Source organism: Podarcis filfolensis (genome assembly GCF_964270895.1).
Source record: "Podarcis filfolensis genome assembly, chromosome: 5".
Taxonomy (NCBI): Eukaryota; Metazoa; Chordata; class Lepidosauria; order Squamata; family Lacertidae; genus Podarcis; species Podarcis filfolensis.
Genome location: NC_139608.1, coordinates 53,146,029 through 53,171,650, shown reverse-complemented (window position 1 = coordinate 53,171,650; position 25,622 = coordinate 53,146,029). Strand labels below are relative to the sequence as shown.

At 39.8% G+C, this 25,622-nt stretch overlaps 1 protein-coding gene across 2 annotated transcripts in view; it reads right to left on the bottom strand.

Moving 5' to 3' along the window:
* Positions 1–3,214: 3,214 nt before the first annotated feature.
* The window catches only part of WDR11 (WD repeat domain 11), a 58,251-nt gene continuing 35,843 nt past the window's right edge, over positions 3,215–25,622 (bottom strand). For both annotated transcript variants that reach the window (XM_083616846.1, XM_083616847.1), the window contains exons 13-29: positions 24,129–24,204; positions 23,135–23,243; positions 22,688–22,812; positions 21,764–21,911; positions 18,544–18,650; positions 17,566–17,680; positions 16,446–16,617; positions 14,765–14,873; positions 13,667–13,729; positions 12,330–12,395; positions 10,609–10,786; positions 9,889–9,984; positions 9,514–9,679; positions 8,598–8,695; positions 7,451–7,596; positions 5,759–5,838; positions 3,215–5,346 (exon numbers count right to left, since the gene is read on the bottom strand). In XM_083616846.1, the coding sequence (XP_083472972.1) occupies positions 5,198–5,346; positions 5,759–5,838; positions 7,451–7,596; positions 8,598–8,695; positions 9,514–9,679; positions 9,889–9,984; positions 10,609–10,786; positions 12,330–12,395; positions 13,667–13,729; positions 14,765–14,873; positions 16,446–16,617; positions 17,566–17,680; positions 18,544–18,650; positions 21,764–21,911; positions 22,688–22,812; positions 23,135–23,243; positions 24,129–24,204 (2,003 nt within the window). In that variant the 3' untranslated portion in view covers positions 3,215–5,197. The remainder of the gene's footprint in view (positions 5,347–5,758; positions 5,839–7,450; positions 7,597–8,597; positions 8,696–9,513; positions 9,680–9,888; positions 9,985–10,608; positions 10,787–12,329; positions 12,396–13,666; positions 13,730–14,764; positions 14,874–16,445; positions 16,618–17,565; positions 17,681–18,543; positions 18,651–21,763; positions 21,912–22,687; positions 22,813–23,134; positions 23,244–24,128; positions 24,205–25,622) is intronic.

The window sequence follows — 25,622 nt, the reverse complement described above, 5'->3', positions numbered from 1 at the left end:
TCAACTCGGTGATCCAACAATCAGAATCTTGCAAAAAGAGGGACACTATCCAGGGCTGGATTGGGAGATGAAGCTTGTTCATGAGAGGAGTTAAAAACCGAGATCTTTCATCAGTCCAGTTGGGACAGAAGAGCATTACATGTTCCATAGTCTCCAGGGCCGAGTCATTACAGTTGCATGTTCTGTTTGCGATGGGGACTCTGGAATAACGACCCGACAGAACTGCTGTAGGAAAACAGTTGAGACGGGCACAGGTAAAGGCCCTTCGCTTAGCCTCCGAAGAAATTGTGAAGCAGTATAGAGGGATTCCTTCAGGGGGAGGAATAGCTAGGGCTAGGCCTGAACACGGCCCTCTTGCATCGGCAGCTGTGTTAGAGAAGTCAAGTAGCTGTAACTTCTTTTTAATTGAAGGTAGGGCCGCCGGACTGATACACTCTAATTTAAGAACAGTTTTGCAATTCAGATTAAAAAGAGAGCGGAGTTTGAGGTTGATTGTAGTTTTCCAAGGGGAATTATGAATATCTCTTAGGATCAGATTGGAAAAACCACCTCTAATTCGAGCATCCGATGCTAGTAGGTGGGAGCTATAGGAAATGGCTCGACACCATGCTCGTTTTACAATTGATGGCTGGGCGAACTCAAGTCATAGGGCTGCACCTGAGACGCATCTCGGGACAACGGAAAGAGATCTCAGAAACATATGAAGTGGGCGATCCAAGTTACCTGATATTGCTGTAGTCCATACTTCACAGCCATATAATAGTTTAGGAACAACTTTGGCATTAAATATTTGAATTGCTGCTGGAAGGTGTTTGCCGCCCTTCTGGTGGTAAAATCGGACAATGGCATTGGAGGTCGTGGTTGCGGCGAAAAAGGCAGATTGTAGATGGGTAGTCCAGGAGAGATTATAAGTGAATATTAAGCCTAGATATTTAAAGGCTTTTACCTTTTCTAAGTAGCCACCTGTGATCTTAAGCGGCTCCAGCTTGAGTTTGCGAGAACGAGTGAAGTGAAGGACTTTCGATTTTTTATAATTAATATTAAGAGCTTCCGTCTTACAATAGGCGATAAATGCATTAACTGCATTTGCTAGGTCCGCAGCTGTTCTGGATAAGATGACAGCATCATCTGCATAGAAAAGGGAAGCAACGGGGTGACCTGCTAAGTGAGGTGGATACTTAGTTGCTAGCTTCAAAGGGGAAATTGCATCATGAAGATAGAGATTAAACAGTAAAGGGGCCAAGAGACAACCTTGTCGGACGCCCTTGGCCGTTGGGAATGGGGTGGTAAGGGAGCCGTTGGGACCACTTCGGACGCAAGCTGTGGTGTTTGAATAAAGGGAAATAATTAGGGAGAGGAGGTGTGGATCAATTCCCAGACGGGCAAGTTTGGACCATTATCTCTGCCTAGGAATGGAATCAAAGGCGGCCTCCAGGTCCATGAAAGCGGCAAATAAGTGGCCTTGCCTTGGTGCAGTGTATTTACTGGCAAGGTGATAAAGAGTTAGACAGTGGTCCATGGTTGATGCTGACTTTCGGAAGCCAATCTGTTCTAGCGGTAGAATGTTCCTCTCCTGGACCCATGAAGAAATAAAGATACGATCATGCAGTCATCACATCCTAGATCCTAGATCTGTGTTTTTTCTGATAGAGGTATTTCTCCTGTGAGCTGCCCTCTTAATTTCAATGGACGCAGCATTTTCATGCACGTAGAAAGATATGCCCACAGATCTGATGCTTCAATTGAAATTAGTGATATCCCTCCACCCAGACTTTTACAATTCCTGCCAGATAAATGAATGGGATAGGTCTTGCAGGCTGACAACATTTGTAAGCAAGCATCTTCATACATTTCTCCAGCTTATGACCATTCTGCAGATAGAAATGCTTCCAGACATCATAAATGGGTTTTGAACAGATCTCTACTTAGCCATGGTATTGTTTTAGGATGTCTTCAAGTGGCTAGCAGTACTGTTTAGCACTAGCACAGAAGGCAGGCCACTCAAACAGTCTTGTTAACCACAATAGCCTTTCAACCACTGCAAAGACTCCCTGTGTTTCAAGACGTCTGAGGATCTGAGTAAGACTATTCTCAGTCTAAAATTCTAACGATTTTGAAATCACAACCTGATGAAAGAGGCAGCATCAAAAGATCCTCTACTGCACTGATCCTATGAAGCAATCTGTATGAAAAGGAGCCAAAGGAGACATTCAAAATACAGTTAAATGAATCCACAGTTCAGTGCACATTACATATTGCCAGAAACCAATTATCCAGTTCCCAGAGAAGTCGGAAATCCAACCAACATGAGCATTTCTCTCACAAGAACTTGAAAAGGGGTCATTTTGTTGTTCTTCCTTTGATAAGATATTTCATTTCGCCCTTCGCTGTGCCAAAGTGACATTAGCTGTTAAAGGCAATGCAGCCGTCTGTGTGGTTGCTGTGCTCCAGAGCAAAAACATTGGTTTCACATCAATCCATCAGTATTGCACAATTAACTGATTTGTTTAAACTGGCAAACAAAGTTGTGTTTGAGGACCTAGAACCCATTTCTAAGTGCAAATCGTAAGTGAAATTATAAAATCATTGAATGCAAATAGGTCCTGATAATACACCCTTATAATAAACACAAAGAACAAAACAATATGGGCAAGTTTAAATGACCAAATACCAAATGTGTGTGTTTCCCCTGTTTTCTTGTACTCTGCATTAATATTTTATTATTATGAAGCCCATGTAGGTAGGAAATCTTCCTCCCAAGTTTTATGAAGTCTTCATGTGTTTGCTCATTTCTGACTCTCCATCCCCACCCTTAGGGTGCTTGCTTGTGAAATATACATTTGCTCTCACTGAATGATTTACTACTATCTCCTACGATCAAGAATGATGTAGGGAGAAGCTGTCCCAAAGCGATAACATCTTTTTCTGCTCTAAGAATGAGTGAGTGCATCGTGGAATTTGGTACTGTACTACAGCTATACATTTTATGCACAGTATACCCATTAGATTAGATTAGATCATCAGCCAAAAAGGAGGAAACTTTTGTGTGCTCCCTTCCATTGAAGATGCATACTTAAAAAAACAGAACCCATAGATACCTCCGTGGAACCAAAGCGATTCAGGAAGCCATACATATTATGCCACAGTGATGATGAAAACCCATGCTGATTTTCTGGAGGAGAAGCGCTGCATAAAGTATTTAAAATATACATTATTTTTCATTAATAAAGCTTTAATGTATACAGAATGGGATGGCAGCCTCGACACAAAGAGACCAGGCCGTGATCAGAGTGCATTTGAGCGTGCAATTAAACACACACATAATGCCCCAAATACAAAAGGAGAAATAAAGAATTAGAATAATAGAACTGTGCTTTTCTTCCTAAACCAGGGAGAGAGAACCTACAAGCTATAGGTCGAATGTGTCCCTCTAAGCCTCTCTGGTCCTCAGAACTTTCCTTAAGCCAAGGCCCTCACTGGTCTGCTACCTTGAGTGGTTTTGTCAGGTGGGAATTTATTTCATAAAATTTATACAGTTTGACTGTAAAAAACAACAAAAAACTACGAAAAAAGAGCCCTTGAACTTTGATAATGTTTCTTGCTTGCCTAAATGTAGGATCAAGGACAGAAGAGTTGGAGTGGGGCTTTCACACGGCTGCAATGTAGACTGCACTACAGAAGGTGAGAGTGTCATCTGTTGCTCCACCTAGTATGGCCTGGGGCCCCACCAACCACTGCCACGCAGGCCCCACAAGGCTGCCCCCACAGGGAAATGTGGCTCTGAAAAATGGCCCCCGTCCCAGTTCCAAACAGAAAACAATATTACGCAACTGGCAGAAGTTTAACCTTGGTTTCATTTAAAATAGGTTAGGGTTATAGGTTCATTTAAAATAGCCAAGAGAGCTCAGTAAAATGTACATGAGAGCATATTCTCATTTTTAGTTTTGTTTGCAAAATGAGCGGCTTTAAAGGGGGATCGGACGAAAGGAGGTTAAAGCTATCATGACCAGTAGTCACAATAACCATATACAACCTCCAGAATCGGAGGCAGCATGAGGAGACTTCTGCATAAACGCCCAGCATTACATGGACTTTTGCACTCATGCCCTGCTTGTGGGCTTCCCATAGGCATCTGGTTGACCACTGTGGAAAACAGGATGCTGGGCTAGATGGTAGGTCTTTGGTCTGATCCAGCAGAGTTCATATGTTTTTTATTCAAGTCCACTTGAAATTCCATCTATGTCTCTTGCCTGGCTCCTTGACACAAGCAGGAAGCGTATCAAATGCTGGCTCTGAAGGCCTCCAAACTCCTTCACAGCAAGAACTTGGGAAATTCCAGAGCTTGTCTGACAATGCTTGGGACGCATCCCAACAAGGTGCTAAAGCTCAGGCAGGATCCCATGACACATTTTCTCATCCAAGTGGCTGCAAGCAAGTCCACAGCAGGGCTTACTAGTCACGTGGGCTTGGGGAGGGGGTGAAGGAAGACATACACAGAGATCATGCTTTAAAAGGGAATTTTGTCCAAGCTTTTCCTCAACTGGTAAGGAAGACTGGTCAGACAAGCTCTGGGAATTGCACAGCTCCCATGCTTTTGGGTGAAAGAGTCTCCCCCTTTTTGAAGAAGCTCACTTTGAGATGAAATACCAGGTCATCTCCAGTATCAAGTGAGCAAGCTGCTTCGATGTTGCTTGGAGCAGTGATATATTTAGCAGAACGAGTGAAGCAGTGTACAAAGTGAAATGTATGTTCACTTTCACAAAGCCACATAGGATGCCAGAGTGCAGGACTGAGTCCCAATATCATCTGCATCATTGCAAGAGATTCTGCTGGAAATGTCAGATCATGTGACATGGGTGCTTGGGGGTTACAAAATGCTGGACTGCTCCTGGCTCTGTACTTTTCATTCAAAGACACCAGAAGATGAATCATTTCTTTACCTTAAGTAGCTAAAAGCTCTTATGAGCACTTAAATTTTGGTTTAAGAGAAATGCAGACATTTTCCTTAACTCATTATCTCTACAAATTAGGAGAAAATTCTGCCCACACATGACATTCAGCATTTCCAATTTCTACTGTGACCAAACTGTATTTTTCACCATAAAGAAGCCCCCTTCATTGTCTTTTAAAAGAGTTACTTCACTGATGATTACATCTGATGGGAAATCTCAGTTTTTAGTGGTTCGCTTAAGAGCTGTCATTCTTCTTCTTTCAGCTGTTCAAGTTCATTCAACAGATCTTTACCAGCTGGTCCTGCTTTTGAGGCAAATAAAATAGCAGCCTGTTTAAACCCCAGAGTCTTCAGGCTTCCGGCATAGTCTGCAAATATCGCATGGATGAGTTTTTGTAAAGTGTGGGTTAAGGAATGCACAGAGTGAAGTGAGTAAACAGACAACCAGCTACCAGATCTCTTCTCTCCCATTCCCCACAAAACAGAGTCATAATGACTCTAGAAAGTGATGCAAATTAAATTAAATTAAATTAAATAAGCTAGCACTATCTGAGAGGAATACTTGGCTCTTGAACATGGAAATGCCCAATACTACTTGTGCTATTTTTCACTGAACTCTCTGCTTATAATCACCTGGATCCTCCATTTCATTTTTGGGAAAATGCTATCCCTTCCCTCAACAATGAATATTTTTTTCTTCTCTCAAAATGAGTAATTCAGTTGAAACACACATTACACCATACAGAACCCCCAAAGCAATCCTATTTAAGAGACTTCTTCTATTCAGTCACTGAATAAAAAGGATATTTGCATCTTCGTTGACTTCAATTGTGCCATAGTTGAGACAAGCTTCAACAAACAAGGCTGCCCTGTCAAAATACCTCATGCTGTTAAAAGAGAATAGATGATTTTTTTTATTCTTAAGGGCAGGACAGCTTACAACATTCTCTGTCACTATGAGAGTATGTTGAGAGGCTTGCGACTGTACTCAGGAATGCCTCTAATGCAAAACTTGGAAAGGGTCACAGGCTCAGCTCACCAATTCTGAGCAAGAATTTATATAGCACGTGCATTTGCGCCACTAAAAGCAAAAGTACTACTTTCTAGCCTCTACTGACTAAAGAAATATAACAGTTCAAACACATTAACAAGGAGATACAAATAGTAGTTTACTCATTTTGTGGCTTTTGAGGCCCACTGCGTGAAATTATGTCTCTTGTGTGCATGTATCTATCTGCCAGCTGAAGATTCCCCATAGCATTTGATGGAGTGGACTCTAGTCCATGAAAATGCTTGTAATTCCATAGACCTCTGCCCAGCGTTTATATTGTTCTCTTACATGTTATGTTTGTGTGCAACTGTGCTCGCACACTTCTATACAGTGGTACCTCGGGTTACATACGCTTCAGGTTACAGACTCTACTAACCCAGAAATAGTACCTCAGGTTAAGAACGTTGCTTCAGGATGAGAACAGAAATCGTGCAGCAGCGGTGTGGCGGCAGCAGGAGGCCCCATTAGCTAAAGTGGTGCTTCAGGTTAAGAACAGTTTCAGGATAAGAACGGACCTCCGGAACAAATTAAGTACTTAACCCAAGGTACCACTGTATTACCTACCAACTGAAAATGACACTTCAAGTGAGCTAATCCATGAATGCTTATACCACAATGTATCTGGCTACCAAAGGACACTTAATGTGTTTGCTGTAGCGAACTAAAACACAAACAGCAGCACAATACAATAAATGTCTACTGAAGTTTAATTGAAGCTCACACCCAGGTAACTGGGTACAGAATTGGAGCCCAATCAGATTACCATATTTTTCATTCCATAAGACGCACTTTTTTCCTCTTAAAATCTAAGGAGAAATGTCTGTGCATCTTATGGAGCAAATGGGCTTCCCCCACTGCCAGCCCCACAAGCTTGGGGAGCAGCGGGAAGGCTGCTCCTTTCGCTGAAGCCAGGAGAGTCCTGCTCCCACTGCGCTCCGGAGGCTTTGGGTTGCCTTCACTGAAGGTGAAGGCAATGTGGGAGAGGGAGAGCTGTGCAGCGCCCCTTCAGCAAAGCGGGAGGAGAAACGGAAGGGGCTCCGTTTCTCCTGCCGCTTCGCTGAAGGGGCGCTGCACAGAGAGGGGGAGATTTTTTTTTCTTGTTCTCCCCCTCTAAAACAAGGTGCGCCCTATAGTCGGGTGCGTCCTATAGAGCGAAAAATACGGCACTTACTGAAAAATTAAGATGCTCTCTCAGAGAAAACACATGCATTTGAACTTATTCTGCTTCTTCAGATATGCCTTTTAGGTATAATTGCTGTTTTAATTCTCAATTGAATGTGCATCTTTTCTACTTTTGGTCTTCCTCTGTTTGTATATATGGTCCTGTTGTTGACCCCAAAAATTGTAGCAACAGTATTTTTACGTATGCCGCTGAGTATATACATCTATTGCGGAATGCCTAGTAAATTTTCAAATAAACAAAGCAAAGAAAAAACGCCTCATTTGACCTGTGCAACATCTCTGCAACTCTCAAGAAGCAACCCAGGGAAAGGAGAACAAGGATGGCCTTGGATTTCTGATTGATTTGTGGAGAACAAAGGTGATCAACCCAACGTTTGAACACATCAGCACACTCCTCTGGATTCAGACGAACCTGCGACAGATTAGAAATATGTGAAACCATCTTAGAAGCCAAGAAACAGCACAATAAGGTACAAAAATGTACATAATATTGTATACCAGTTATATTGCCTCTCCTTTGGATGAAAGCTTTTAAAAAGGTTTTTGGTAAACAACATTTGGGGCTGGGGTGCATTCTTACAGATTTGTATTCACACAATTGTTTTGGTGAACATCCTGCAGAAAGCACCAGTGTTCACACCACAAATTCCAAGGTCAGGTCCTGCCAAGAACCTTGAGTAGAAATGTATTTCCCCAAAAGCAAGAGGGTTCCAGTTAAGCATAGGAAGTGGACTAGTGAAAAGCAACAATAACATCATCACAAGAGGCAAGGTCAGGGAAATGTCTGACCACAATAAAGAGCACAAGGGAGCTCGAGAGACCATAGGAACTGGAGGCAAAGAGTAATAAAAGGTCAGAAGGAGACTGTGAAGGAAGACCAGCTGGGGAGGCAAAAGTAAGAACCTGGAAGTAAAAGCTGGGCCTGAACTGCATTTAAAAAATAAAACAAAAAATTCTGGCGATCTGTGAGTTTCCAATCAGGAGATATGGGCAAGACTCACCTGGCAGTATTATTAGAGAAAACAACTCGTCAGCTGTCATAGACAGACATATCTTATATCTCACTGCCAGAAGCAGCTCAATTCCAAAGGCAATGATTCTGGTTAAACAACTCTTCTCCCTTGGAATTGGCTAACAGCCTCCCCCTGCCATCCCAATGTTGGTTGCTTCCATTCAGAAGTCTGCAATACTCTCTTTGATGTGTATCGCTAAAACCGAACAGTCTTCAGTGTGATGTTTCCTGAACAGGCTGTCATCAAAATGTGCTTGTGTGAAATTTACCTCCTCCAAGAGTTTGAAACACTGAAGCTGAGAATCCCTCACCCTCCTGTGAGTGAACTAAGAGTATGCCAGCTTTAAACATTTATTAGCAAGGAGCAACTCATACAGGACAGACTGAGAAAAACGGCCTACTTTTGCAAGCCATGCTGCTCGATTCCATTCACCGTAGGTCTGCAGGTAACGACAGGCATCAGCAGCTTTATCTATTAAACACAGTAACTGGACCCCCTCTGAAAAAGAAGTTGTCTGAGCTTAACAAAACACAATTTAAAAACATGGAGAATATCAAAGAGATTGTGAGTATTTCTACCTGGAGAGTGCAAGCAGCCCAATTTTCCTCTGACCCAAATTCCATTACTTACAAACATTTACTTCTACCCTGTAGAAAGACACTTAAAAGAGCCCAAACTTTCCAAGAGCTCAAAGAAACCATTCAGTTGCAGTGCCGTGTTTGCACCTAACTCTATTGTTGTTGTTTAGTCATGTCTGACTCTTTGTGACCCCATGGACCAGAGCACACCAGGCACTCCTGTCTTCCACTGCCTCCCATAGTTTGGTCAAACTCATGCTGGTAGTTTCGAGAACATTGTCCAACCATCTCGTCCTCTGTCGTCCCCTTCTCCTTGTGCCCTCAATCTTTCCCAACATTAAGGTCTTTTCCAGGGAGTCTTCTCTTCTCATGAGGTGGCCAAAGTATTGGAGCCTCAGCTTCAGTATCTGTCCTTCCAGTAAGCACCCAGGGCTGATTTCCTAACTCTATTATCCCCCTTCTTTTAATGCTTCATTAGCACAAAAAAGTATAGATACGTCTGTTTTTATCTATGAAGGCAGTCCCTGCACAGCATAAAATCAGCTGAACTTTATCCTAGCTAAATATGGTGCAGGCAATTTTGCAAGTGTCTAGCGGCACTCAAAACTGGGAGCGGTATCCAACTAAGTGCTGCTTTTGGCTGCACAAAGGAACTTGCCCTCCCTCTCCTCTCCCCCCATGACCCCTAAGTCAGTTCAGGAATTATTTTGGGTTCAAGAAACAGAACGAACAGTTCACCTGCCAGCTTTCCATTTGCAATCATGTTGGTCGCTACTAATTTAATAGTACTTTGGGAAGGACCTGAGGAAGTGACTGTTGTGACCAGACATGCCTTTAAGGAATCACAGTAGTAATAGGGATTCTCGGAACTTGTCTCCAGAAGCAACTGCACAGCTCTGTCAGTCTAGGAAGGAGGAAAAACAAAACATTATGCAGCTTTCAATGGTTCCTTTACACTCAGAAATATCTAACCCACCGCACAAGTTTGAGAACTTTTTTTAAAAAAGAAAACAAAAATCACATTCGATGCCTAATGTCAATGTTTCATTCATTTATTCATAGCCTGCTAATAAACTGAACAACTGTAGAAAGGCTAAACTAGGTGTCACAAACCTGGCCCAAAAGCAGCAGCTGGTCAGTGCACTTTTTGGTGTGGTCGTAATTTGATCTCTTAACTTCTTGGAGATTGACCCTTTCAAGCTGGAATTTCTGCAGATAATCAAGTGATTAAGAAACTGAGAATGATTTTTCAGAAAACAAGACATATGAGACAACACCACTAATGAATCCAGGTATTTAGGTTGCATCACTTTGGGTCTATGATTGACAATAGGCTGTGGGTTTGCCTGACACTGAGGTTAAGTTATTGGAAATTTAGCCCATTTGTACAATAGGAGACAGGAATATTTGAGTTAACGCCTCTGTTTCTGAAAGCTCCTCAAATTCACAACCAAGACCAGTGAACCTCTTGATAGTAATTCACCTAGTCTTTAGAGCAAAATTGGAATAAATAAGGCCACAGGCTATGGGGCAATGTAGCTATAAATGCAAAATAAAAAATAAATACTATTTCTACTGTGATCAGTGACCAATGTTCTCTAAATTCAACAAGCATTGAACCGTGCTGTACATCTATTTACATTCCTTGTAAAGCACTTAGAGAGTTTATTATAACCAAGCAGTATAATTGCTTTTTTAAAAAAACACATAATTAAATATTTTGGTGCATGAATAACAAAAACAATTAGACATGCTCTTAAATATAAAAGCTCTGAATATGAGAAAAGCCTTTATGTCAAAGAGATTTGACTTAGTTTTAAAATATTGCCATACCTGGAAATAGGAATTTTCACACAGTATATCATAACATATATCTAGTGGACTGATCCCTTTTCCTTGAGGAATCAGTGTGTCTTCTGCTTTTACAGTTAATGGTTTCCCCCGGGAAAAAGTATGCAAATAATGGGCAGCAGCAGTCCAGAAATGCAGTTCAGATTCATCTCCATACAGCCTGGCAAAATAAAATGACTGCCATTATATTCACCATCAGCAACACAAAGAAGTAATGCAGAAAGTAGGCAATTTATTTATCACATATATAACCCATTTTCCTCCAAGGCGGTGTACATACTTCTCCCCATTTTATCCTCACAACCTTGGGAGGTAGGTTAGGCTGAGAGTGATGACTGCTCCAAGGTGAGCTTCATGGCTTGAATGGGGATTTGAAACCTGGTCTCCCAGGTACTAGTCCACTACTTTAACCGCTACACCACATGGTCCTGCACTGTACAATCTTCCCCATGAGGAAAGGTCACAACGGTGGGGATTTTTAGTTGAGAACGATAACATGTAAAGGATGTACAAAATAAATCATGGTATGGAGAAGCAGACAGAGGCTTTCCTTCCTATCCAAGGTTCATACAATGAAACTGAACGTTGGAAGATTCAGGACAAACAAAAGGTTGCACTTCATCACACAGTGCATATCCAAGCTATAAAATTTACTGCATATAATGGAAGTAAAGACCACTAACCTGAACAGCTTTAAAAGGAGATTAGGCAAATTCAGGGAGAATATGACTATCAGTGTCTTCTAATCAGGATGGCTGTAGCCAGTATCGAAGGGATTATGCCTCTAAATACCAACTGCTAGGGATCTCAAATGGGGAGGGCACTTTTGCACTCATGTCCTGCTTGTGGACTTCCCATAGGCATCTAATTGGCCACTGTGAGAACAGGATGATGGACTGGATATAACTTTGGTCTGATCTAGCAGTGCTCTTCTTATGCTAATTGCTATGTAATGACAAAGAGCAGCAATATAGCCCACTTGGGATTATGATGCTACCAGTGGTGGCTGGTGCTCGCTGGAGCTAGTAGGGCAGAAGACAGTGAGTCCATCAGTAAGTAGAGCCAGAACCAATGACAGGTGGAGCCAACTAATTCTACTTGCCTCCAACTTCCTCCCTGCTGAGTTCCAGAAGGACAACACCATGGAGTGATTCTCCCTGGGCTGGTTGTAAATAGGAAGGTGGGCAGGTGGAGCAGTGCCCTATTTGCTTGAATGGGCAAGCCTCCTTTGGCTACTACAGATGGTCCTTTCTACTATTTCCCCACATGTACAGAAAATTAAATTAACATCCTGGTTTTCTACAGGCAAGAATGTTCAGCCACACAATCTCATACCAGCATTCTGACATGGCAAGTCCCAAACCTTGATGTATGCTTTCCAGACGATGTATCTTGCACAAGTAAATATATGCAGTCGCACAAAAAGGATTAAAGGTGATTTGACAGGTAGTTAAAGACTGAAAGGCTTTTACTATACATAACGTTATAGATAACAACATCAAATACAGAACTTCAAATGATTTTTTTATTAGAAACACACCCCTTTGCACCTATCATTTATAAAGGGATGCTGATTCTGTTACAGAAAGCTTGCTCTAATAGCCCTATTGGTTTTAAACAAAAATACCGATCACCAGGCTAAGGATTACAGACAAATTACTTGCAAAACAGGGATTGTGCTTTTGACTTAAGTTCTCTGTTACCTTGAAACCAATAGACATCGTTGCAAGAGGGTGAACTCTGGATCAAGCAAAAGTTTCCTGATGTCACTAAGAAAAGATAATTTATAGTTTATAGTTTCATATTTTGCTATGAAACACATTCAGACACATTATGTGCATCAACCTAGATACTGCAGGTGGTGGTTGTTTTTACTTAAAAGGAAACCATTTCCCACACATTTTTATAAAAAGGAAAAAGGTGAACATACAAATTATAACCACTGAAACTTGACAGGGAGCTTTGTATGCAAAAAGTCCCAGGTTCAATCCCTGGCATCTCTAGGTAGGATTGGAAAAAAACTCCTGTTTGAAATCCTGGAGAGCTGCTGCCAGTCAGTGTAGACAATATGGAACTAGAGGGACCAATGGTCTGACTCTGTATAGTCTGACTCTGTATAAGGCAGTTTCCTGTGTTCCTGTGTAGTCAGTATATCACTATTACAGGTTTTAAGTTATTTATACAGAATGACATCCATCTTTTACAAAACCATTCAACCAATGACTCATTTACAAATCAGATAATTTGTACTCTTTAATTGGTGATTCATAGCCATTCAATTAGAAGCATGGAGCTGTTTTGTATGCTTGTCAATATCAGTGTTTTACTGCACTAGAATCCCAATGAGATTCTCCTGCTGGTATGCTATTTCTAGTACTGCTGCTAGCAAGACAAAAGGATGGATGTCTAAAAAGACATTACACTGCTGATTTAGCTACAAGTACAAAATTCTAGGGCATAATTTCATCAATGGTTTGCCTCCAGAACCCATTAATGGTACTATATTCTTGGCATATATGAAAATATGTTCCCATAGCCCCTCCAGTGTTTTGTGGAAACATTTATTATTAAGGGATTTTTAAAGGAAAAGTAAGCTTGAAACGTATGGCAAATTTTGGACGTGATAAAGCTGAGTCATGGATTAAAACTGTATTTAAGTACATGTAGTATGTGCCAGCACGGATTCTGCATCACACTAAACTATTTTGTCAATCCGTAATATTAATTTGGCTTCCAGATCAGTATGACTGCCAGTAGCGGTACTAACACAAAAAGTAAAAATATAAAACTGTTCTAAAAGTTTGTCTGCCATGCAGTCTTATACACTACTCAGAAGAAACTCCATTAAATTGAATGGTAGTTATTCTGAGGCTAGCATGTATAGGATTTCAGTCTATATAGGTTTGAAGTTAACAGTGTGACTAGATCTGATAAGAAATATGAACTTAAAGATTACTGCCACATTAATATCTCTCAAGAACTCAAAAGAAAACAATGTTAATGCATTTTAGTAGCATAACACAAACTGAAATATGCTTACTTTGACAGTGAGTGCAACTGTTCCTGTAGCAGATTTTTAACATTTTCATTTTCTGGATAATTTCTGCAAAGCAAACATTGGATTTAATAGACAAATATCTACAGTCTCAGATGAAACATCCCAGTCTGATGAAGAGCATGGCACATGCTGCAGAAGCCTGCACATCCTGCGCCATGCTCACAGTTCAGAAGAGCCAAAGGAAGAAAAAAGCAAGTCTAGAGGTGAGAAACTAGAGTGCTGTCTGCTGTTTCTAGGAACTCCTCTCGTTGTGAAACTTTTCTGGGTGAGCCAAGTTTGTTTGGATGCTGGGTGAGAACGCAGAGGGAGGGTGTGTCAGAAGGAAAATGAATTGATATTTATATATATTACTTTGTATTAATGTAACATGTTTATATGGAACCATGTATTTTTGTAATATTTTGTCTGTTGTTTTTTCAGTGTTTTGTATACTGCTTAGATATATTTTAATATATTAAGTGGTATAGAAATTAAATAATCAAATCAAAAATAATCAAGAGCAATCCAAGTTGAAATAAGTGGGTTTCTCTCAGGTCTGAATCAGTGTTTAGATGCTGACAAGATGTCCCAGAGTCACTCTGGGCACTTTTCTCCATTTCAAGTCAGGACTGGGAGTCACCTTCTCTGAAACATCCATATCTGTCAACCAAGGACTCTTACAGAGTCCAGTGAATGGAATGGTTTTCCCTTTTAATGCAATGTTAGGAGCACTCTACTCATGTAAAGGGAGAAATGGATGCTCAGAAATCCCAACTCTGTGGTCATTAGCACTTCTTAGGGCTACTCCAAATTGAACCAAATTGCATTTATTTGTACTTCAATACACTGAAGCTCTATATGTGTATGTATGCAAGGAACCAGTGGATTATTCATGCATGAACAGGAGAGAATATACTTTGCCCACGGATGGATACACTAAAATGATGATTAACTATCACTTCTAGATGGGTAAAATTCAATTATTTAAATGGAAAGTAGTTGGGTTTTATTACCCACCCACATACCCCTAAACAGTTAGTGAGCACGTTGCCATTTTATAAAAAGCAGGCGTTTCAACATAATAATATATATTAGACTTACATATGTGAAATATCAAGAGAGTATTTATTGTTCCACGGTTGGTGTAGTAAAAATGCTTTCAATGCTAAAGAAGCTCTTGGAACAAGTAGATATGGGCACCACACAGGTTCTAGAAACAAAAAAAGGGAGAAAAAAGAAAGAAAATCTGTTGTTCGTCAATCTGATATTAAAGAACGGGATCTGTGCTTGCTTACAGTGCATCTGCAATGGAGTATGAGAAGGCTTGTTTTCATTACAGTGCTCCAGAAAGAACTGCAGTCCCCAGAATTGTTGCCATTGCACAGACAGTAATATGGACGGGTTTAATTTTGAGTGCATACCCTGGGAATCATGACCAAGGGTTAGGAGACTGGTTTTCTCTTTTGTTCGTGGTTGTCAATGCTTAGCTTCACTGGAAATATTTGGCTTGCAGGCATACTGCAGTCTGGGTTTCAAAAACTGATCTGAAAAGGTAACTGGTTTGGATCTCCTCCATCAAATTTTTGTTAAAGAAATAAATGCATAGTTATGGGGCATGGCTTAACAAAGTCCAGCACAGATTTGAGGCAGATTATTTCTCAGTAGTACATAAGAGCTCCAAAGTGTAATTTTTCCTTGGAATCATATAGTTCTCCTGCTCTGGTTTTAGGGCATTAACCACAATTTAAATAAAGATCTGAGCAGTGATGATAAAAAAAACCCAAGCGGATATACTTATAGTTAGATAGCACTAGAGGAATTATAAAGTGGCTCATGAAAAGGCAGGAGCACAGAGGGGAAAAGATGCATTCTGCAGAAACAGCACAAGCTATGTCACAGAATTGTCTGTGTTTCCAGGGGATATCTGATAGTAAATATACAACAGAAAATCTGAATCTGACTCAAAATGCAAGACCGTGAATAGTAATAGATATTGTTGTTCTTGTTGTTGTTATGAAAAATTACACTGGCAGTCTAATAAAATAGCAGAGCGCGGGAAGCATCATTATTTTACACAGCAAAGAGAATTAATGATGTACTCCAACGCATACTCAAGAAGTGTAATTTTTCAAAAAATATGGACAGAAATACCTCTTGAATCTGCTGAATAGAAGATGGCAATTTATTTTAAACATGGAGCTTGCATACACATTTGTGTATAAGTACCTTTAGGAAAGTGCCCTGTGGCCAATAACAAAAACATTGAGTAATCGTCAAAGTACAATGATTAAACTCTTGTACAGTGCACTGTCTAAACAAGTAAATCAGATAGATTTCAAAGCACACGCTGGCGGGATTCTGGCCTTTTCGATAGTAAACCAGAGAAAGGACCCCAGAATGAGCCAATTATTTTTTAATAATAATTTTAAAAGGTAGAATACATAGTCAACTAAGAAACATTCTTCATTTCAATCTGAAGTGCTGTTATGAAGTACAGTAATCATTTAAGGCAGATATATGGTACATTAATATTATTGTGAACACTCAGTTTTGGAGCCTTTGCTGCTACCACTGGCAGGAAAACTGCTAGGGATAGTTTCCTGCCTGAAGTCAAGAACATTTCAGTTCTTCTGACTCCACAATCCTGGTAAAAAATATATATACATCTATCTCATCCTCTGGCTATTTGAACAGGGAACACTCCTCTGTCGATCACTTCATGTGCCAAATGAATGCAATCTAATAAAGAACTGAGCTGCATTTGCTTGGCCTTTGCCCATACCTGTTAACTCTTGCTCATCCATTCTAAAACATGCTGATTTCATTGTCATCTCTAGCACTCTGATGCAGCCATCATCTGATGCCAAGATCACTTTGTCAGAGGTACACCAGTCAACGTCAAGTACTCTAAAATTGACATTTCTTCCAGTTCTTAAGCTGTTCACCATCTGTACCTGAAAAAAATGCTACATATTTTAGCTTTAGAAGACAAAGTGGTCTCCCTTTCCATGGACAGACACGGTGAAATTATGTTTTGTTTCCATGATTCTCAGTAATATAATCAGGCAAGGGAGAAAGGCTGTCCTTTAGAATCAATTATATAAAACAAAAATTAAAATGTAAAAGCCTACCAGCTAATATGTGGCAGCATTACTGTGACAGTCTACAAAATGTGAATACTTCATAAATGCTTTAAATATTTTCCACTTTACTACTGTCAGTCCTTACTGCAAATATTACTGGGTTCCTTTTGTTTTATATCTAAAAAAAGTAAATTTAACACCACACATACATTCAACTGTAGTTAGTAATACTTGGTTCTCCCTTCCACCCTTGTGGCTGAATTTGAAGCTTCTCTATTCAATTAAATCTAGTCAAGATAGTAGTGATGTGTCTGAACAGGGCACAATGCCTGTTAAGCAAAACTCTAGTATTGAAAAAAACAAGGGCAAGCCATCATTCAATAACTGTCGTTGTCATGCTTTGTTGTATTTCTACGTGGAATGTATTTAACTTCCAAGAGCCTTTGGTCTGAAAATCAGACAAATTAAATACACTGAAATTGATGGACTGATTTATTCATGTAAATATATATCCCACACTTTTTCACAAAGGAGCCCAGGGCAGCAAATGCATCTGTGATAAATAATAAACACAATAAAACAATTACCCAAGTCCATTGATTTCAGTGGCTCTGCTTAGAGTAGGACTGATGTTGGATTTCACCCACTTAGTTTAGCAACACTTTAATGACTGAAAAATCTAGGCAAAAGCAACTAAGCAGCTGGTAGCAGTTTGAAAGAGCCAAGAAAAGTTAAATCTCCTTTGTGAAACAAGTAAGCATCATTTTAAGCTTGCAGTTTAGAACCAATTCAGACAAGTAAAGCAAAATTGGTACTGACCTCCTTTGTGTCCCAAACTTCAGCTCCATCATTGTACATTGCTATTAGCTTTTGGTTTCCTTTTCCAGGGGCGAAGCGTATCTTCCTCACCCAGCCGCGGTGTGTGGGGATGCCTCTGGAAAGGAAAAGGTAGGACACAAATTGTACATTTCCCCCTTGAGTTTACCTTAAGGACAGACTGAAGAACTAAACTTCAGAGACCATCTAAATGGAATCATAAGAAGAACTTGTCATCTAAACCACCACTACAGATATTCTTATGTTGATTAAATACATAGCAAACTAGTGAAGCATCAGTGGGGGGCTTTGGGCTCTCAAATTTCAGCAGGACCCTGTGTGATGCTAAAATTTGACGCACCCCCCAAACCTCTCTCGTTCCGTTCTGCAGTATTGTTGCGGAGGTCCCTGCAGCACAGCACCCTGTGCTGCCACACTGGTTGTGCCACCCTAAAACCGCCTCAGGAAGCATCACTATAGCAACAGCATCATGTCAGTTTATTACGTACACAATCCCAGTATTTGTGTGCCAATCCTTCTGGACCCATATTTTCTAAAAAGAAAGCTGTACGGCTAGTGTGCTCATAGACAACTTGGGTCTGACCTGGTTTTGTGACAAAATTTAGAATTATTTCAAACACATGCTATGAATTAGATCCACTTTCTCTATTACTTGGTAGAGTAGTTGCCAGCAAGAAGTAAATACAGCACTGAACTCCTACGTGTGTGCATGGTTAGCCATTTTTGTGAAATATAACCCATGTAGTTTGGGCATTTTCCACAAATGTCAGGAAGATTCTGGAGGTATATGTGTAGAGGAGCTTTCCTGGGCAGTTTCTCACGACGGGATTGTTGATTCACATAAAATGACTTTCCACACCTTAATCTCTGACTTTTGGGGGGGGCAATCACTTGAGTCATGTGCGAATTAGACTTCATTGGAGGGGTTTGTTTTGTTGTTGTTGTTTAACAGATCACTACCTGGATACTCTGGCTTTTAAGTCCCAAAAGTTCAAATTTCCATCAACATCTCCCAGGACCAAGATATCTCCTTTCCACGCGATGCATGTTATGCTGCCCATGCTTCCCTGCAAAGTTTTAAAAAGCAGAGATTAAAGCTTTGAAACAGAAACTACAGAAAATAGGCATAAGTGGCAGTATACACCAATCAATCGTTTGTAAAACATTAAACCAGGCTTGCATTCCAAGTTAAGTTAGCTTAAGAAAGTTCATGGAAGGAAAGTTTCTTCTGCAGACTCTTCCTGCTCCCTGTTGCAAAGCCTCTTTGGAGGGTGAGAAGGCTCTTCTGATCATTATAGGATCCAACATGGATGCTGGGGGATGTGGGAATCATTCCAAACTGCCCCAAACTCCACTCACATTGATCATAAGGGTTGCACAACTGTCTGAAGAAGCTTGTGGGAGTAGCATGCTGCAAGGGATGGAAAACTTTTCTTCTGTGAACTTTCTTAAACAAATTTGCTTTAGGATCTAAGCCATTGCTTTTTTATTATCAACTATGTGGTTAATTTCTAGCCTTTGTGATGCTGTGCCAACTCTTGCTGAGTATTTTGACCTCACACCAAAAAAGAGTAAGTCAAATTCTTCCATTGTTGATACAAGAGAGGCCACTAAAAACAACATTAATATAGTTTTGAGGCCAGAATCTTTTTTTATATATTATATTTTGAAAGCTCAGGAATATGTGTACTACACTGTAGAGTTGTGGTTTTTTCCCTCCTTGGTTTGAAAATGAAAGCTTCCAAATGCTAAAGCACAAATGTCAATAAAAGGATCAATGGGGAAGCAACTGTATGTTTGCTTTAGGGAAGAGAGAAGCCAAGGTCGAATATGCAGTCAACCTCAGTTACCTTTTCTTTTAATCCTATAACTGAATAAAAGGTCCTCCCTGACAAATCTACTTGCTTAGATGAACTATTTTAAAATGTAGCTCGGAGATGAAAAACAGAGAGCCAGGTTCTGACCCTTAAACTACTCGTGAACCACAATTTATTTATTTGTTTAGCACTATACTGCACATAATACAAAAATGAAGACGTATCTACACACAATCAAGTAAATGCACTTAAGAATCCACTGATGTTAAGTGATTTGAAAAGAGCAGAACATGTATGCTCTCTAATTATATGTATGCCTCTGCACAGACACAAACCATTATCCATTCAGAATGTAAAATAGATTATTTATCACTTGAATAATCCCCTCCCTTTACCAATGACATTCACATAAAAGGTTGTTGAAGTAGCTTTGACATTTATATATTACATCTATATTTGTAACAGATAATTTTCTACTAAACCCCAAAGAAAACCCCCCACAAAATACAGGAGTTTTGCCATTATTATTCTTCATCTCCCCGGTCCATAATCTGACATATTTCTAAAGCCATCGGAGGCTGGATTTATAACAGCAGGTCACTCTTTGTGATAGCTGTCACATTATCTGAAAACAGACACCCTAACAGTTTGAACAGAAGGATTTTTAAAATATCTTGATTACTGACCTATATAAAGGAGGGCAACACCACATAAGAAAAGCATCTCTAAAAGATTTGTAAAGCTTTAAAGCAATGAAAAAGAACAAATGAAGACTTTCAGAGTGAAATGTGGAGCTGGGCCAAGAATGTCCTCTTTTGTGGCACGATTCATCTCCCCTGAAAGAGGGGGATCAGTTTTACTGTGACATGATGGCATTTGGAAGCCAAACAATCATTTAGCCTACAAATGCCTGTAGGCAAAATTACACATGGTGTGCTACTGCAAGGATGACTTCATGTCTTGCTTAGAAAAATCCAGGCACTTTAGAAGACAAATGGGGTTCTTGATGTCAGATTTACAATTGTTTAGTGGTCAAATAATAAATGGGCAGTAAGGCAGGAAACTAGCCTCTGGGGTTAATTTAGAAGCTCCTTTTGTTACTTGGATTTGAAAGCAAAGAACCAGAAAAATAAATATTCCGTTTCAAAATATTTTAGAATTGACAGTGAAGATGCAAATCATGTAGAGATGGTAAAGGTTGATGGAATTTGTCAAATGTGAGTAGCTTCAGGGACGTAGCCAAGGGCTATAATTTAGAACATTTCAGCAATGAAAAGTTGTTTATGTGGCCACAGGAGGTCAGCATTTCATATGCATAACTATGACTTAAAGAGTGTGTGTTTAGGCATGCTACTAATCTGAAGGCAAAGGAAGAAAGCAGATTCTGAAGTGTTTTTAACAAGTAATCCTACTGGAGACACTGGGACAGCATAGCAGAAGATTTTGTATTCTTAGTTCTGCTGCCAGAGGTAATAGATTCCAAATCCTACTGGCATGGAATTCCTTGTGCATACCAGAGTCATTACACTGCTACTGGAGTCGTTGGGTCAAACTAACAATGTTTGCCTCAAGAATAGTTGTTATATTCTTCAGTGTTATTTCCGGTGATACTAAGCATGACCCTTAGTTCTAAAATTGGGAAATTTTGGAGCATGATCCATGAAGAAATAAAGAAAATACTAAGAATATCATACAGTAAAAGGCCAGAGGCATTCCTTTTATGAATATTAAACGACGATGTCCCAAAAGATAAAACTAAATTTTTCTTATACGCAACGTCTGCAGCAAGAATTCTGGTGGCTAAGTATTGGAAAGAGAATCAGTTGCCCACTAGGGGAGCATGGTTATGTAAGCTTTCAGAATACTTAAGAGTTAGCCAAACTGACAGATATAATAAGACAAAAACCAAAAAGTGTTGTGAAAAAGGAATGGGAGTGCCTAAATGAATACCTTAAAAGACAAGGTTCGAGGACAGAAGTCTGGCTGAGTCTGGAATAACCTTGTGAAGTGAAAGGATAAGAAAGAGGGATATATATTTAGATGCTAGGATCGAGATGATAAGGAAAACAGGAAGAGAGGTAAAGGAGGTGCTGTGGGATTGGTGGAAGTCAATGTTTGTTTTCTTTTTTAGTGTTTATACTATCGATTTGTAAGATTTGGATTTGTTTTTCATATGTATGTTTTTGTGTATTGTTATTTTTCATTTTTCGTTTTTTGTTGTGTGGAAAATACTAATAAAATTTACTATTTAAAAAAAGAAAGGGAAAAAAAAGAATTGGTACTTTTTGTTGTATGTTGTTGGAAGCTGTTTTGTAAAAATCTATAAAAGGAATAAAAAGTTAGAAATATAGCACTGAACTTACATCAGGAGGAATTCTTGCACTGTCTTTGACAGAATTCCCTTCTACTGTCAAATGATAAACTTGTCCATCAGTATCTGTAAACACGAAATGTTCCCGAGCAGAAATGTTCTGGCTCAGCTCCGATTTACTCTCAGCTTCCTGCAATAAGCTTTGAAAGAGAAGCCAACTGCTGATTTTTATTTTCAAAACCATCAGATTCACTCAAATTACACTTACACTATTAAATGAACACAGACTGTACGTATATGTATTATGTAATTAGAAAAAAGCCGTATCTTAATTCAAACATTGCAATTATAAGCAGCACAAACAGAAGCCAGCACAAGAAGTCCTAGTAGTGCAACGGGACCTTGCCCCCTCCCCTTGCTTGCATGCCATCCCCAGATATTGCTCTGGAAGGTCAAGTGAACCCCCAAAACAGTGCATGTGGGGGAGAGGAAATAGTTCAATCAGTGCATGCACTTCTGTTTGCCAGACAGAATTATCAACTTAGGGCAATGTTGAATTCCACTCTAAGTAGTCTATTAATGAAAGCAACATGAAGAATCAAACACAATTAGCTTAAAGGAGGCAAGAAACAACCGCCCTCAGTTTCTGGTCTCTAGTTCCAGGGCATGGTCTGGAGGCCCATGATAAAAGCAACAAATTAAAGTGAAGCCGATCTATTCATATAATGTCTCTCACACATACAGGGCTTCAATTTACATGCTACAGTAATGCAGGGCATCAGATTCTGACACATGCTTTGCCACCTACTGTTACTTTCACTGTACAAAGATTCTTAAAGGTCAGCCCATTTAAATTACAACATCGATAAATGTCTGTAAATCCAAAATGCAGTGCTAATGCAATGCATTCTTGGCAAGAAAACAAATACTCAAAGGAGAAGCTGGTGTGATTTTTAATTGAGAATATTGTTGACACCTGATCACCGATGACTCCAAACTGCTCTGTTCTGTATCTGATACCACTGTTTGCCGGGCCATAGCTTCGCGGGCTGCAAGCTGCTTTTTTCTTAAGCTCTTCAAGTTGTGAGAAGGCGACCATTCCTAGAAGAACAGAAGTTATGACTATTCACATCTTAAGATATTATTTACCAACCCTAAATTAGATTCAGTGTTACATGCATGAGAGAGGTTTTAAAAAATGCTATGAAAGCTGACAATATGGAAGTCAAGTCCCATTTCCTTACTGGCTGTTTACATTGGGAGAATCACAGAATTGTAGAGTTGGGAGAAACCTATAGAGTCATCTAGTCCAACCACCTAGGGTGAAAGGCTTCTAACATTAGTGGACAGACACCATTCTGAAAGCAAGAAGGTATGTAAGAATTAGTTAGTTGATGAGAAGCTGACTGAATTCAGTCCTTACCAAAGCAGTAATTGTAGGGAAGTTCTTTGACATTTCTCTGAGAAGAGTACAAGTCCTGATATCCCATAATTCCAGAGGTTTGTCTTTAAATACTACTGCCAAATACTGTCTGAAATTTTAAAAAGAAGCTATTTACAGCATTATACATACGTAAGAGAATTTCCCAGTAGCCTAGAAGTGCTATTGACTGAATGGGAGCTGCACAAGCATTGATCCCACGCTCCTTGGTTAAAAAACAAAACAAAACTTTTTTCAGGATGTCAACGTTTCCAAAAATTGCATATGTTTAATGGAAAGAGGAGGTAGAGACAGGGGGTGATTGCACAGGCTGTAATATTTAATTCCAACCTTGAAAGGAGATACGTGTGTGTGTGTGTGTGTGTGTGTGTATTATATTGAGTTTTTGATAGTTTTATACATATAAAACAAAACCATTTCAAACATTCAAATACAAGGTTCAGATCTCCTTCCCTCCCTCCATGGGTTCTATATTTAAATTTAAGTTTGCTGCATCTTCTACCATTATCCATCTTTATAACCATAATTACCATAAATAATTCCACATTACAAGTGTCATTACATCCCTGCCAAAGACTTTAACTGTTTACAAATTTACTCCAGTCTTTAGAAAATACTTCATCTTCCTGGTTTCAGGTCTTCCCCCTTGAAAGGAGATACTAGCTTGCTACCAGTGCAGGAAGCAACTCGAAATAATGTCTTTACTGCTTCTGGGAGAAATGGAAAAGTGGGAAGATTGGTATAATATTACAGCAATAACTCCCTGTCCTAGTTCATAAGCATAGCACTGAAGAAAAGCCTAATGTATTTGAGTGGCACACAACCAAGTTCTTCATCAGTACATTTGGATTTGTTTGCTCAGTATTTCAATAACGTTTCTTCAACTGTCTTCCTCCTACAGAAAGAAATGCACTGTAGGTACTGGATTATTCTAGCACAATTCAACACACCAACATTTCCTGGCCAATCTGCTTACTTCAAGTGAGACACCTTTATCATTTCAATGGCTGGTTCATCACTGCCTCGTTCGCCACGAAATGCAATGCTTCTACCTAAGATGCAAGAGATACAGGGAAAAAGATGTAAAGTAGCAACCACAAGCAAAGCCACTGTAATTGACATATCAAATGCTATTTATTTAATCACACTGATCATCTTGCTTTTTCTTCTCAGCACTCAACTGCACATAGAGTCTCTGCTGCCCACGCAAACACATTATGCTAGCATTTTGTAATATGGATATTGAGCATGAAGCATTACTATAATGCTGGCTCCAAGCCATTCAATTATACAAACCCAATTTTCCTCTGCTTTACACAAGGATGGAAACTCTGATTTCAATCTGCAATTTACCACCACTCTCCAAGTCTTTTTGATTTAAGACTTTCCAATGATCTCTCGCTGATGTTGTGCTAACTCAATCAGTTTCAAGTTACAAAAACAGAACAATCAGCACAACACCTGAAGTCTCTAATGTGCCTTATTTGTGCAAACTATTGTAATAGGTACTGCAAGTTGCAGCAATTTCCTAAGGAAGCTACAAAAGACTTCAAATGCCCCAGGGAGGCAGGACTGGATTTCTGAAGGTATAACTGGTTACTTATTGCTTGTAAGCTGCTTTGTGATTCATGTGAATGATTAATTGATAATTATATTTCTATGCTGCTTTTCAAACAATCTCACCTAAATCTTCTAATATTTATCGTGGGAATGTCCATAGGTCTCTAAATTTAGGTCTGATGGCTATAAGGAAAGGACTAAAATCTGTAAAACCAATATTATAATGTCTTCTGAACTTGCTTTGCAGAATTTATGGAATGGGCATGTGGGTACTCAATACCTGAAGGATTTAGCAACCTGGCTACTGACAGCAGCTCATATTTCAACTTAACAAAAATGGAAAGACCTAAATGACTTGCACATCACACTCTGGTAAAAGAACAGAGAGAGAATAGCTATTTCAGAAAACCCTCTCATAATTTAAAATTTTCCACTGCCACAAAAGTCCCGGAATATTATAATGCCATATAGTGGGACTTCGTTACATATCCTTCTGGTTCTGATTCAGAACTCATCTTTTTGCATGTGAGAGAAATTTGGGTATCTTAATGACCTCTGTATCAATTGTGGTTATCTGTAAAGGGAACCCTGACCATTAGGTCCAGTCGTGGCCGACTCTGGGGTTGTGGTGCTCATCTCGCTTTACTGGCCGAGGGAGCCGGCGTACAGCTTCCAGGTCGTGGCCAGCATGACTAAGCCGCTTCTGGCGAACCAGAGCAGCATACGGAAATGCCGTTTACCTTCCTGCCGGAGCGGTACCTATTTATCTACTTGCACTTTGACATGCTTTCGAACTGCTAGGTTGGCAGGAGTGGTTATCTGTACTGATCCTAGAATTGTGCCTTTAAAGTCTTTGCATATTTTTAGTTTTGTTTGTTTGTGCTTAAATTTTTTTTTAAGCCCTATGGTA